This window comes from Nyctereutes procyonoides, unplaced genomic scaffold (assembly GCF_905146905.1).
Source record: "Nyctereutes procyonoides isolate TBG_1078 unplaced genomic scaffold, NYPRO_anot_genome, whole genome shotgun sequence".
Classification (NCBI taxonomy): Eukaryota; Metazoa; Chordata; class Mammalia; order Carnivora; family Canidae; genus Nyctereutes; species Nyctereutes procyonoides.
In genome coordinates, this window is record NW_026575133.1 from 40,971,432 (window position 1) to 40,985,278 (window position 13,847).

The 13,847-nt window shown below is 62.1% G+C and overlaps 2 protein-coding genes across 4 annotated transcripts; both read right to left on the reverse strand.

Annotated features, from left to right (window-relative positions):
• Positions 1 to 722: 722 nt before the first annotated feature.
• On the reverse strand, positions 723 to 7,826 carry CHRND (cholinergic receptor nicotinic delta subunit). Of its 3 annotated transcripts, none has more exons than XM_055346269.1 (12): positions 7,775 to 7,826; positions 7,350 to 7,495; positions 6,888 to 6,932; positions 6,254 to 6,363; positions 5,992 to 6,147; positions 5,678 to 5,787; positions 4,668 to 4,868; positions 3,332 to 3,443; positions 3,093 to 3,207; positions 2,059 to 2,263; positions 1,850 to 1,968; positions 723 to 977 (listed from the first exon to the last, which is right to left on the reverse strand). In XM_055346269.1, the coding sequence occupies exons 1-12, from the start codon at positions 7,824 to 7,826 to the stop codon at positions 795 to 797; spliced, it is 1,554 nt and encodes a 517-aa protein (XP_055202244.1). In that variant the 3' UTR covers positions 723 to 794. The 3 variants fall into 3 exon arrangements, with proteins under 3 accessions (XP_055202244.1, XP_055202243.1, XP_055202245.1); XM_055346268.1 differs by having other exon boundaries at positions 7,350 to 7,525; XM_055346270.1 differs by lacking the exon at positions 6,888 to 6,932.
• Positions 7,827 to 8,527: 701 nt separating this feature from the next.
• PRSS56 (serine protease 56) lies at positions 8,528 to 13,363 on the reverse strand. The gene is made up of 13 exons (XM_055345800.1): positions 13,255 to 13,363; positions 12,517 to 12,627; positions 12,098 to 12,154; positions 11,794 to 11,983; positions 11,347 to 11,446; positions 11,101 to 11,260; positions 10,717 to 10,859; positions 10,312 to 10,474; positions 10,002 to 10,178; positions 9,749 to 9,913; positions 9,601 to 9,663; positions 9,127 to 9,233; positions 8,528 to 8,812 (listed from the first exon to the last, which is right to left on the reverse strand). The coding sequence occupies exons 1-13, from the start codon at positions 13,361 to 13,363 to the stop codon at positions 8,528 to 8,530; spliced, it is 1,830 nt and encodes a 609-aa protein (XP_055201775.1).
• Between the last annotated feature and the right edge of the window lie 484 nt (positions 13,364 to 13,847).

Here is a 13,847-nt window from a genome sequence, read left to right on the forward strand (position 1 = left end):
GGGACACTCCCTGGGGAGGGCTGAGTTCTGGGGCTCTAGGATTGTGTGTGTGACCTGAGGTTGACAAGCTGACCTTTAGTCTTTGTGGGTGTTGACCCTGACCCTTCCACCCGTCCTCAGTTTCCCCGAGGGACCCAGACAGAGTCACCATGGCAGAAAAGGCTGGAGAAGGCCATTTTGCAACCCTGGTGCTCCCACCCCTGCTGGAAGCCTCTTTCCTTAAGAGGCCTAGAGAGGGAGGTATCCCCACATCAGCCCCAGGGGGGTACCCCAGAAGCCCAAGGGGGAGGGGTTGTGGAGAGGAGGGTGGCTGGAGGAACAGGAAAGTGAAGGCACAGGATCCCACTGCTCTACCCCCACCTCGGGGACGGAAGGCAAAAAGAGGCCTCTGCCTTTCTGACTCGTCACAGAGGGGTCTTAAAAGGCCAGCCTGAGTGGCTCCTCCCTGGTCCCCTGAGCCAGCCCCCTTTTCCCCCCAAATTGTTCACCCCCTCCCCACCCCCAGCCGATATCCACTCTCAGACCTGCTCGATGGCTCCTGTCTTTGGCTGCAGAGGATCTGCGGTTGAGGAGTGGGGTTTCTCCCTTCCTCTCTTAATCTCAGGAAAGCCCAGCTCTTCCTGCCTCAGCCTTGCAGGATCAGCTGGACTCAAGCCTCAGGGCCAGAAGCTGGCCGCCCCAGGAAGGACTTGTCCACACGACTACCCCCCCCCCCACCTGCTCATCCCTTCCAGGCCAGAGGCCCCACCCGCAGCTGTCTGGGAGCTGGGCCAGCGGGGCAGGGCAGGCCTACTCTAGATGAAGCGCTTGTCCTGCTCGTGGTAGGAAAAGGGGTCCCCGGGGAAGGGCTGAGATGGAGGCTGGTTGTAGGCACCCTGCAGGAAGATCCAGGCCGTGCCCACCACCATGATGGGTGTCACCACAAATAGGCAGAGTCGGTCCACTGTGCGGGCCACTCGGTTCCAGCAGTCCTTCTCCTGGGGGCGGGTGGAGACAGAGACAGCGGAGTGAGGAAGGCCCACACCGCAGGCTGGGTGCCCAATGACAGAGGCATGGCCCTGGTGGATCTGTGGGGGTTGCCTCAAGCAGGGCCCAGGCCCCCCCTGAAGCCAGGGTCTCTATCCAGGAGACCGAGAGTGGGGCCACAGCCTCCCTCCTCACCCTGCTGCAGGGCTCCAGGGCCTGAGGAAGAGCTGGGGGGCCCAGGGTCTCTCTCAGGGGTCTAAGGAGGGTAAACTGTCCCCCCTCCCTTGTCCCCCCTCCCAGCCTCTCATCGCTGTGCTAGACCATATGTGAACCGGCAAACAGTTCCCCTTTCTCAAGAGAGAAGTTTTAAAAGTTGTATCATATTGAACAATCACCTAAGGCTGCCTTTTACATGTCTGCTTATGGGGGCGCCTGGGTGGCTCAGTCGGTTCAGCATCTGCCTTTGGCTCAGGTCATGATCTCGGGGTCCTGGGATGGAGCCCCGCGTCAGGCTCTCTGCTCAGCCTAGAGTCTGCTGCTCCCTCTCCCCCTTCCTCTGTGCTCTCTCTCTCAAATAAATAAATAAAATCTTAAAAAGAAAATAAATGTCTGCTTATGTCTGGAGTATCAGACTTGTTGAGCAGGGACAGGAAATGATCGACCACTGGGACAGAAGGGCCCCTAAGGGAGCCGTGGGCCTGCAGCTATGCCTGGGTGTGCGCCCTGGGCACTGAGCCATGCCCAAGGGGCTCTGCCTCCTGGGGGGCCCTGGAGTCTGCACCCACAGTGGACTCCATCTAAGTGGGTGTGTGTCTCCGAGGGGAACCCAGCTGCCTTTCGACGGGATACACCCTATGTGCACGGCGACCCTGTGGCTACACACCTCGTTGTAATCGTTCTGGTCCTTCATGTGGTTGACGATGAAGTTGGCCCCATCCACAGCTGGCTTCAGCTCACTGAAGAGCTCCTGCTGGGCTTGCTCGGAGCCTGCAGGGGGCCGGCCTGCGGACACCAGGCCAGGGGAGGGCATGAGGACTGCCCCCAGCCCACCTCACGTGAATGGGCCAAACTCCCAAGCCACCGGGGACCCACGTGCAGTGGTGGGGCGCCGGGCCAGCCCGTGCCGCTCGGACTGCTTCTCAAACATGAGGTCACTTCGGGACTTGAGCAAGAAGTACTCCTCAGCTTTCGAGATGTAGCCCAGGGAGCTGCTCCTCCGGATGAGAGCCCCTGGGCTGGGCCCATCCTCTGCTGGGCGGGACATGTGTAGGAGTTCCGGCAGGGTCTCCAGGAAGAGCTGCGGCAGGTTGGGGGACACAAGGAGGCTATTTTACAGACATGGGGTCACCTTTACACGTCAAAACTGCTGTGACTAAGTTCCTGGCTCCACAAAGTACTCCTGACTCTGATGCTGTCACTGATTCCCCCGATCCCCTACTGATGGACACTTAGTTTGCTTCCAACTCTCCCCTATTGCTCAGCTCATGGCACACAGCAGAACTCATTCAGGGAAAAACAAACAAGAAAAATCCCCCAAATGTTGAGCACTCTTCTATGCTAATGACCCAACAAGTTGCTAAAGCAACCTCAGCCATCCCAGAACTGCTAGCAGCCCTGCAGTGGCCCAGAGTCAAGGACACCCCCTCCTGGGCACGCCGTCCCCACATTCCTCGCCTTCTTTTTTAATCGAGGTATAGCAAACATAACAGTCAAATGAACTGATCTTAAGTGTAGAGCTAGATGAATTTTTACAGATGCATTCAACTGTGTAAACATCCCCCCAGATAAGATCTCAAACACTATCTCGAAGGTCTCCTCATGCCTCCTCCGGTCACTTCCTACCCACCCCCCGGGGTAACCACAGTCTTCATTTCTATCACTAAAGGCTGGTTTTGCCTGTCCTTGAACTTCATAGAGAGGAAACTGTGCAGCTTCTGCTCATTTGTGCCTGGCTCCTTTCAAGCAGCAGCGCGTTGGGAGGGTCATCCACGTGGTGTGGGCAGCAGCCCGGGGCACTTTTGCCATGCAGGGTGGCACTCCCCCGTGCAAGGATACGCAGGGTTTCTCCCTGCCCTCCTGTAGATGGACAGCTGGACAGTCTCCAGCTTTTGGCCTAGGGCCCTCACCTTCTTGACCCCCTCAGACAGCACGTGGGTGCTGGGTGTGCGAAAGTGGATGTTGAGCACGATGACACAGATCACCACGACTATGGTCACCAGCACCATGCCGAAGAGCAGGAACCTGTAGGCACACGCTCAGCCTGGAGCCCGTGGGGCATGGTGAGGCACAGTGGGGTGTGGCAGGACAGGGTGGGGCAAGGCAGGGGGAGGTGGGGGAGAAGCAAAGTGGCATGGCTGTCACTCACTTGCCGATGAGGGGGATGGCCATGGACGTGGCAGGCAGCCGCTTGGAGATGAGCAGCAGGAAGACGGATTGAGCCAGAAGCACTGAGATGGCCATTGAGGTCTTCTCGCCACCTGGGGGAGGCCGGACTTAGCTGCTACCTCTGGCCTTGGGCCCAGGGGCTCCGCCTGCGCCCCTTGCACCACTGTTCACAAAGCCACAGTGCTCTGATTAACATCATGGGCTATGGAGCCAGAGCACCTGGGTTCACCACTTACTGGCTGGGTGACCTCAGGCAATCAGCCTGACCTCTCTGTGCCTCAGTTTTCACAACTGCTAAATGTTGTGAGGACCAAGTGAGAGAGTGAGTGTTAAACGTTCATCACGCTGCCCGGCATGGGGCGAGTGCTCAATGATCACCCGCTGTCGCCGTTAGCCAGCTCCCTGCCACTCCACCCTCCAAAAATCACCCCTGTACGGAAAGTTCCAGGGCATCTTCGTAGCATCAATATCTCACCAACTCTTAGTCCTCCCCTTAGAGACCCCGACCTGCATTGCCTGGCTCTTCCCACCCGAGCTCCTGAGCTTGCTGTGCGGGGGTCACTGTGGTCACAGGCCCACAGCCCTGCCCCAGGGCCCGTTCTCTACCTGAAGAGTGCCTCCCCACCCATCTCCAGCTCAAGCACCACCTCCTCCAGGAAAGCTTCCCCCATTTTACTCTCCCCGGGCGGTGCTCCTAGTCCTCTGGTTTCTACAATCTCTGCCAGCAGCAGAGGCCGGATCATATTTGTCCCTGGGGACTCACTACATCTTGCTTGTAGTAAATATTCTGGAACTATAGTGAAACCAAGTAACATAGGTTACACATGACCTTCTAGGACCAGGTGAGCATAGATTGCATGCCTCCACACCTGGCTTCCTAGAGATCTTCCTAGACATGCCATCACCCACTCACTGGTTCAAAGTGCAGGGCCTTCTGTGTGCCAGGCCCGTGGTCACACATGGTGACCAGGACAGAGGGACAGTCTAGTGCTTCTCCCTGGGTCCTTGGGAAGCCCCAGTGTGAGAAGCAGAAGCAGGATCCCAGAGGGACAGACACCCTCTACCCCACCCCACCCCCGTCCCCGGGGCCCTGTACACCTGGGGATGTAGACAGGGTCACAAAACCCTCCATGTCTCTGGCCACATGTCTCTCATGCCTGGACCCTGGGCAGGGAGCCCCAGGCATGGTGACCCCCTTGTGGCTCCCAGGAGGAAGTGAGGGGAGGGCTGGGGAAGCCGATGCTCAGACGCCCTTGGGGGAGAGGGAGGGGCTGCCCCAGGTGGCCGAGGAGCTTGGGACAGGCTCTGAGGCTTACTGTCAGCCGGCAGGTAGAAGACCAGGTTGATCATGAAGGAGATGAGCACACAGGGCACCAGGATGTTGATGACATAGAAGAGGGGCTTGCGGCGGATGATGAGGTAAAAGGTCACATCCTGGTGGCCGGGACTGTCCAGTGGGATGCTGGGGTCCACGTTGATCCTGGCTGGCCGGTGCACTATCTCCCATTCCCCGTTCTCTGAGGGTGGCAGAAGGATGCCTTGGTGTCAGGTCAGGGGGCTGGGGGGGCCTTGGGGCAGGGCGGGGGCCGGATGGAGTGAGCCAGCCCGAGGGGGCACCCAGGGGAGAGCTCAGATTCTGTTTGCGGGTGTCTTTCCCTGGGGAAATCTGCAAGAGGGAAATTCTCTTCTGGGAGTGTTTTTTTTTTTTTCCTTCTTTTTCTAAAACAGAGAAGCTGAGGCCACATATGGTTCAAATAAGTCTTAGAGATAAGGATGCAGTGAGACCAACACCTCCCCCTCCACATGGCTGTGATGTCACAGCCTTGGGACCAGTGTGACGTAAGTCTCCTCCGATGGACAGGGGCATGTGGGGGGGGTGCGTTGAAGATCTGAGTCCGATCACAGATGGGGTGGAGGTGTTGGGAGGGGGTGACATACACACTAGGATGCCCGCTAAAGCCCCAACCACACCCCTGGGCTTACTGGGAACAGATGTCTGACGACCCTTCTCATCGATCAGCTACAACCATCCCCAGGGACCCTGTCCAGACCTGGGAGGATCTCTTGGCCTGGGCAGGGGAAGGGGGGGTGCTGGCACCTGTCTCTGCCTTTGGGACACAATCCCCTCCGTTTGGACTTCTTTTCCTTTCAACGTGCTAGATTTGTGTCGGTAGGTATGTCCGCGTGTGCTTCTCTGTGGGTGCCCATTTGTGTCTCTCTGCCCGTCTGGGTGCCTGTAGGCCCACGTTCCAGGTGTGTGTGCGCACGCGTGCATCAGGGCGGGAGTGTGTCTGAGGCCCCCCACCCCCACGCCTCCTGCCGACACCTGTGAAGCCCTCGGGGTCGATGATGATCCACTCCACCGGATAGAAGCGGCCCTCTTCTTCCTCCTGCTTCAGACTCAGGGTGATCTCCTTGGCTGTGTACTTGAGGGAACTGGGAGGGCAGTGGGTAGAGGGGGGTCATCAGTGCTGGGCTGCGGCCACCGAGCGGGGGCAGGGGGGAAGGCTAGCCGAGGAGGTCCGTGGTCAGGTGGGTGCGGGGAAGCTCTAAACAGGACAGAGCCGGGGCCTCTCTGCACCTCCCCCAGCCCCTGGTGGTGGGCCCTGGGGTGCGGGGTGGCTGGACAAGTGGGTGCACCTGAACTTGAGGGAGCAGTTCTGCCAGTCGAAGGGGAAGTAGGTGACAGAGATGGGGCAGGAGGAGCAGAAGATGGCAGGCGGAAGCCAGTACACGTAGCCCGAGGGGTAGATGAGCACGTTGCAGGAGTAGGAAATCTGGAAGGAGCCGTCATTGCTGAGGGACAAGGACAAGGGCCACGGTGAATGCCGGCCAGCTTGGAACCGGTAGGGGTGGGGGAGGCAGAGTGGGGAGGGGACACCAGGGAGGCCTGCGGCTCAACTTGTTCTCCAGCACAATCTCTGGGAGCCACAGCATGTCAGGCGGCAGGCGCAGGACACTGATGTTTCCAAAGTCTTCAGCGTCCCATTGCAGCCGGCTGTCTGTCCAGCCCTGGAAGCCCAAAAGGTGTGTCAGCAGTGGGCTCCGCCGTTGCCCAAGCCCCCCACCCTCCTCACGTCCCTGGGGAAAGACTGGAAAGGGTCTGGGAGCTGTGAGAAAGAGGTTTAGGGGAGCTGAGTCCAGAGATAGGACTCAGGTCTGTCATGCACAGTTGTGTAGAATGTACACTGCACAATCAAGGGAGCCTATTTCCACTATGGACATAGAAAATGTACGTCTGTATTATGAACTGCTGACAGGTGGCAGAAGAGTGTCTTTTAATAAAATCAGGATATTGTGATAATTTTCCCATAGATGAAGAATCCCAATCTACCAGAAGTCTCTATTTGAGCTAGTGGCCGTACAAGGTGATGGGAAGGGCAGCTGGGCCTGCGGTAGGAGCCAGCTCCTCCTGGAGGACAGGCAGATCCCCTCCCGGAGATGCCCAAGCAAAAGGGAGCATAGGGGAGCCTGGGCCCTGCACCCTTACCCACCCCCCTCCCCGCCCCCAGCCCTGAGTGGGGTATTCTCCTTACGTGCTCAATCCACACGTTAGTGGTCAGGGTCTCTTCTACTTCTTTCTGTAATCACACAAGACACCTGTCCCCCAGGGCCCACATGGTTCTTTCACCTGCACACATTCACCAGTCACCTATGCCTGGCCGCCACCCAGGGGAAACCATGGCAGTTGGCCTGACTCCTGCAGCAAGCACTCACAGTCAGGAAGGGGTGGGCAGACCAAGGAGCAGTGTGTCATGGGTCCGATGCGGGGCACCCCCCAGAACTGAGGCTGGAGGGGAAGAGGCATCAGCCCAAGACCTGTGGGCGGCATTGAGCGTGCAGAGCGCTGGAGCCTGCTTCCCTGGGAGAGGAGCTACCATAGGCCAGGCTGGCACCCAGGTCCCTCCACGTCCGTCCCAGTCCGGGAGACAGTCAGGCCTGCAGGAGGCTGTCCCTGGCCTCCTGCCCCCCAGCCCAGCCACCGAGGGGCCTCTCACCAGGGAGATGAGGTTGGAGAGCGTGAGGGCCAGGGAGACCTCCACACTCTCTTCCTTGTGCGCCACAGGCCGGAGCTCCTTGTTGTAACCTTTCTCTTCAAACAGGTAGCGGATGAGTCTCTCCTCCTCGTTCAGACCCCAGCTGCCTGGGGAGGGGTAGGGATAGGGACGAGGTGCTGGGAGTGGGGGCCAGGAAGGGAGCTGCCCTGAAATCCTGCTGGGCCACCGAGCTGGGCTCCTCTGGGGGATCCAACCACTCCCCAGGAAGGGGGCTTGGTGGTCAGCCCCTCCAGGGGGAAATGGCAGTGGGGTTGGGGAGTTGGGCCTGATGTGCCAGGGAGGAGGTTAAGGAGGGAACCATGCAGTGGGAGCTCTGGGTGAGAGTCCTGAGGGACCCTTCAGGACAGGGTGATGTCCACTCTTACCACACACGACCAGTATAGCCAGCAGCCCCAACGTTAACACGGGCCCCTCCATCCTGTCCCTCTGACTGGGTCTTGTGGCTTCTGCCCCTCCAGTCTACAGGGCTGGGGAATGTGGGTGGGTAGGAGAAGGGACAGGTGCAGGGTGGGGGGGGTGCAAAGGGAGGAGGCATCCGGAAACGCAATCTGACACCTCTGGGCATGGCTGTGGGATAGAAATCCTAAGGCAGGTGGCGATGAGGGGGTGGGGGCAGGGACTGGGCGCCAGGCAGGAGCCCAAGGACTGGAGGCAAAGATCCCAGGCTGGAACTCCCCACAGCTAGCGGCAGGGACGGGGGCTGGGTAGAGCGCTGGACACTGGGGGCAGCGCTGGTCAGCCAGGGATAGGGGAGTGGCGACAGGTCAGCTGTTGCCGTTTCTTGGGGGGAAACAAGAGAGTGGAAATGGGGACTTAGCAGCCTCTCTCCAGTGTCTTTGTGACCTCTGTCAACTGCTGTTGGAGTTGGGCCCTGCTTGGCCCTGTCCAATGTCCCCCCAACCTGGTACTCATCCCAAGAAAGCTCCAGAGTTATTGCTGTAGATCATAAATAATGTTTATTAAAGCAGCTGTGATTTTCTGATGGCACATCCGGGAAGACACATGGACCCTGGTCCCCCACCCCACACACCCAGCCCACTGTGGCCATGACACTTTGTCATCACAGGAGCCTCCCAGAGTGGTAGGTCCCCGCCACGGGTTGGGAGCCCAGACGTGGCTCATGGCCCCCTGGCTGGAGAAATCTGAGGACTGAGTGAGTGATGCCCCTTGGTCCTCGGCCCCTGTCTCTGCCTTGCCCCCATCTGGGATCCCTCTGCCTCCGCCAGGGCGGCCAAGCGGAAGGCCTGCAAGGCTTGTACCAGCAACCGGGGGAGGCTGCGGGCCATCGTGGCTGGCTCCAGGCCTACCAGGCCACCAAAGACCACATGCTGGCCCCCCAAGCCTGCCCGTACCCATGCTCGGAAGAGGCCAGTCAGTGTCTTGGAACCCAGATCGGCCAGGACCTGCAGAAGGAGGAGGGAGCTCAGGGTCCCACAAACCTGCTCTTGGGCCCCCTACCCCCGAAGCCTGCACACTTCCTGCTCACTAGAATACCCCCCCACACATGCCCTTCCACTCACACCCCCTCCCAGACCTTCCCATCCAGGCAGCACCTCCGCTTACACACAACTGCTCTCCCCACCCCTTGCCTCCAAGACACCCCAAGTGGCTGGAGGTCCTGCCTCCTGCTGTGGAGGGTGCCCGTTCTGTCCCCTACCCATCAGGGCTGACCCAGGTCAGCCTCCGGAGGCCACTGTGAGTGAATATGGGAACCTACCTCCTGAAAGTCCATGGCCAAGTGCTCTGATGGAACCTGTAGGATCCAGGCATGGGTACCCTGAAGGGTGGTCAACTTCTGTCGCAGGCCTTCCAGCCCAGGGCAGCCTGCGGGAAGGAGAGAGGCCCTGGGAATAGCCAAAAACGGATACCAGCAAGGATCTGGGCGTGGGATGCCCACCAGGACCTCGAGATGGCCTCCCAGTGGGCAGATTTCTCCTCATGTGACAGATGGGAAACTGAGCATCAGAGAGGTTAAGTGACAACCCAAAGCAGATGGCCTCTGTGGACACCCAGAGCCACAAGTCCCCCCAAAGAGTCACCCTGCCTACTGCGTGGCGGTGGGGGGGGGGGTCAGGTGGGGAGAGCCAGCGGGCCTGGTGGCCCCAAGAATCCCCCCAGGGCCTCGCCAGCCCTTGGTCGGCCTCCCCCCACCACACCCCGCCCCGCAAAGGCCGGCAGGGGGCGTCCTCACCGTTCGCTTCCTCGCGCTGCTCCGGCCTCCGCTTCGGGAACCGAGCGCCCGCAGCCCGCGATCCTGGGGAGACGCAGGGTTAGGGGGTGGCCTGCGCCGCGCAGCTGGCGGTGCGGGGCGCGGGGGCCGGAATGTGACGGCGGGGTACCTGGGTGCAGCCGCTGCTCGCGGGCGGGGTGCCTGGGAGGCTCCAGGAGCGCCAGGGCGGGGCGCGCCAGGGCGGGGGCCAGGCGCCGCATCCCCGGGCTCGGGCCGAGCAGCTCCTGAGCGCCCCGCAGCAGGCCCAGCAGGGTGTGCGCCAGCGAGCGCAGCTCTGCGGGCGGGACAAGGTCCGAGCGACGGTCAGGCGCGGGCCAGGCCCTCCCCGTCCCCCCCGGCCCAGCCCTGAGGACCGGACTGACCGCATCGCCTCCGGCGCTGCAGGCACTGCTGCTGCGCCAGCCGCGCACAGGCGGCCGCGGGCCCGGGGCACAGGCGCGCGTAGAAGGCGCAGGGCACGGCGGCATCGGCCAGCGGCTCCCCCGGCGGGTCCCAGGCCAGCAGCTCCCTGCAGCTGGGCTCCCGGCTGGAGGGGGGTGCTGCGGGGGGGCGGTCAACTCAGTCCCGGCTTTGGGCCCTAGCCCCCGCAGCCTCCCCCGCAGGGAGACAAGCTTTCCCGGCGGCGGGGATGAAGATACTCCCGGCAGAGGTGAATGGGAACGGGGTGCTCACCGCTCATCTGCTCCTGGAGCCAGTCTCTGAACACGGCCACACGAGTGTAGACCCCGGGCTTCCCTGGCTCTCCGCATCCGTCCCCCCAGGAGGTGACTCCGTACAGGACCTCCCTGGGCTGGGGGCCAGGCTCAGAACAGGTCAGGGGGCCTCCGGAGTCACCCTGCGGGGACCCGAGCCAAAGGGGAGGATACTACATTGACCTGCCCCTCTCATAAGCCCCTGACCCTTGGCAGGGTAAGGCAGCTCCGGGCTCTCCTGGAGTTATTACTCTTGTACCCATTTTAGCAATGGGGACGCAGAAGCTCAGACAAGTTGAGTGACAGCCTGACTGTGGAAGGAAAGAAGCTGTCCTGTCCCTGGGGGCAGCCCACCCAGCATCCTGCGACCAGTCAGGGCTCATACCTGGCATGAGTCGATGCCCCCGGCCAGGTAGCCGGCACAGAGCATGCTGCTGGGGTGCAGCTCGGGCCCCAGTGCCCTTTTGCAGGTGTCAGCGCTGAGCAGGGGCACTCGTGCCTCCCTCACCGCCTCGGCCTCAGGCCCGTCTACAGGGAAGCGGTGGAGGGGGCTCAGGCCCACAGGGCAGGGGCCTAGCTTCCAGGGTCCCACCTCCCCTTCCCCCTCCCCCTCCTCGATTCCTCCCCCTTTGCAAGATCAGGAAGCATTTTGCGAAGGCAGTTGGAGGTGGGTGGGATTCCCTACACCCCGCTTTCCTGAACTCCATCACCCCAGCCCCCCCCCAATTCTTCCCACTCACGCTCACCCAGGCCCGGGCCTGCCCCATACCTTCGAAGAGGGCCCCCCAGCCCGCGATGGCGCAAGCCGTGCCGGCTGGGGGCTCCCGGGGACCCTGGGGCAGGCACACTGGGCGCACCGCCCCCGCCCGGCTCACCGGCGTCCACAGCTGCACCAGGGCCAGGTCGTTGTGGAAGGTCCGCGGGTCGAACTGCGGAGTGGGTGGCGGCGCAATGTCAGTGAAGCGTGGGGTAGGGGCGCTGTTCCCACCTCAGGGCCTGGGGTCTCCCGTCTCACCTTGGGGTGGGGCAAGATGCGGTTCACCGGCACCTCCTCCGCTTGCTCCCCCCGGGGGCCCTCGGCCAGCGTCACCGTCCACAGAAGCTCGTTCGGGGCGCTGCGGGGCGAGCGGCGGGTGATGCGCAGGACGGGGGTGCAGCGAGTCCCGGGGACCCTGCCCTCCGCCCACCGGCACCTCCCGTCTGCCGGGCTCTTCCTCCGCCGTGGCTCGCGGGGCAGGGAGGCGGGCCGGGGAGGGGCGGTGGTCCCCAGGCGGCCCCCACGAGCCCCAGCCCCCCTTTCCGCGCCCCGGCTGGGCTCCTCCAGCCGGGTGCCGGGGGAGGGCGGTGGCCGCCGCCAGGAGGCAGCAGAGACCAGCCCTCGCGCGGGGCGCCCGCCCGGCGACCCCGGGAGAGTCGGAGGGCGCGCGGGGACGTGGGCTGGCCGCGGGGGGGTGGGACGTACCCCGCGAAGCAGTGCGCCGCGGTGAGCACCCAGGACGCCGCCACCAGGACGCCGCCGCACAGAGGCTGCCCCCCGAGTTGCAGCCGCACGAGCCAGGGCCAGGCCCCCGGGGGCGCAGCGCTGCCCCCCACAATGCGGCCGTGGGCACGGGTCACGTTGACAGCGCTCGGGCGCCTCTCGCCGCACGGCCCTGGAAAGGTGGCATCGGCGTCACAAGGGACAGGTCCTGGCCGCCTTCACCATTGAGGCCCCTCCAGGGTTCGCCCTGCCCCCCGCCCTGCCCCCTAGTGCCCTTCAGCCTCACCTGGCTCTGCTGGATCTTGGAGGAGGGGAGCCTGAGGCCTAGAACGCCAGGGTCCTGCTGAGACATAGACCTTTGAGCCTCCCACCCTTCCTGCACCCAGGCAGAGCCCGGGCCACCTCCCTGCCCTGGGGCTCCCCTCTGTGACTCCACCCGGAGCAGTCAGGGTCTAGTCAGCCGCCATAAACTTCTCACTATTCAGCTAACCAGCCCAGACTCTTCCTGCCCTCCTGCCTTTGCAAATGCTGTGCCCTATGCCTGGAGAGCCCTTCCCACTCCGAGAGACCTTCATCAGCCCGGTGGCAGCCCCACCTACTTTCTGTCCCCAGGTCAAATGTGAAGGGAAGGGATGGGGTCGACAGGCTATCCGGCCAGGGAAGTCCCTGCGAGCTCACCAGGGCATGGGATGGTGTGGTTGGCACAACCTCTGCACTCGTGCAGTCTGTGCTGGATCTCCATTGCCACTCGATTCACTGCCCACTGGGCGCTCCTCTGGGCAGCCTGCAATGCTTTCGTGCCCTGGGCTGACAGAGCTGCTGGGACACGGGGCACAAGTCATGTGTGGTTGGGGAAGAGTCTCAGGCTCCAGCCCCCAGGCCTGCCTTGGGAGACAGGGAGAAGCAGGTGGGGGCCCGGGAGCACCAGGGCAGAATGGGGAGGAGAAGGAGCCCCAGGACCCGAGGGCCCAGCACTCAGAGCAGATGGTCCCAGATTCTCAACCCAAGAGCTCTCTGTAATTCAGCTGAGCTGGGCTGGAATCTTTGAAAAGGGATTTTCCTTAAAAACCTTGAAGGAAAACAGCACCCCAAAGGTCGAGACATCACAAAACTCAGGATTTTCGACAAAATTATTGTGGTCAAGCTGCCCACCTATGGGCCCAGATAGCCAAGGAGATGCCACCTTGGACCCTTCCTCCTGCTGAACCCAGAACCTTCCCCAAAGCACACCCTTTGGTGGTACTTGCCAGGTCCCGCACACTTGTCCTCCCCGTTTCTCTCCCACCTGTGCCTCACTTCCTGGCCCCTTCTCCCGGCAGGGTGGGCAGAAGGGACCAAAGGGCCCAACGAGTGGGAGCTGGCCAGGTCACACTCCCTGCCCTGGACCCATTTCCTCTGTGTTCCTCCCACCTCGGCTGCCCCCTCAGACCAGCCCAGGCTCACCTTGCAGGGTGCTGGGGGGCAGGCGCATATACAGGGGGTGCCCGTAGGCAGACCATGGGTCTGGGAGGGGCAGCAGCAGCAGCAGCAGCAGCAGCACAGGAAGCAGCATGATGACTGGGAGCCGGGGCGACCCTGGCCCTTTTCCCCCTTGGGGTCCACCCTGCAGGTGCTAATCCTTTGGTGGCTGCCTCCCACTGCCTTTCTGCTCCTGGGCACTGGATTCTTGTCCCTCAAATCATCTGACTGTTCCCGTCCTTCAAAATCACCCACCTTCCTCAGTTGGACCCTCACCTGGCCCTTAACTCCCCGGAGCCCACAGGGGAATGGGGCTTGGGGGGCTATATAGAGGACAGACTGGGGGGGTACTCAGGAGGGGGGCCAGGGTTGGGGGAGGGATCGGGGTAGTGGGCTCGATCCTCACCTTTGAAGTTTCATAGTCCCGGCTCTGAGGCCCCCCTTCTGTCAAAGGAGCCCTTGTTTGTGCGGCTCCATCAAAGGGGCCTGGACAGGCCAGAAGAGCTGACGGTTGGGCTGGGGGCCAGGCAGAGGGGGGCCAGTGGGTAGGGGTTGGCCCTGTCTCCAGGGCTCACATG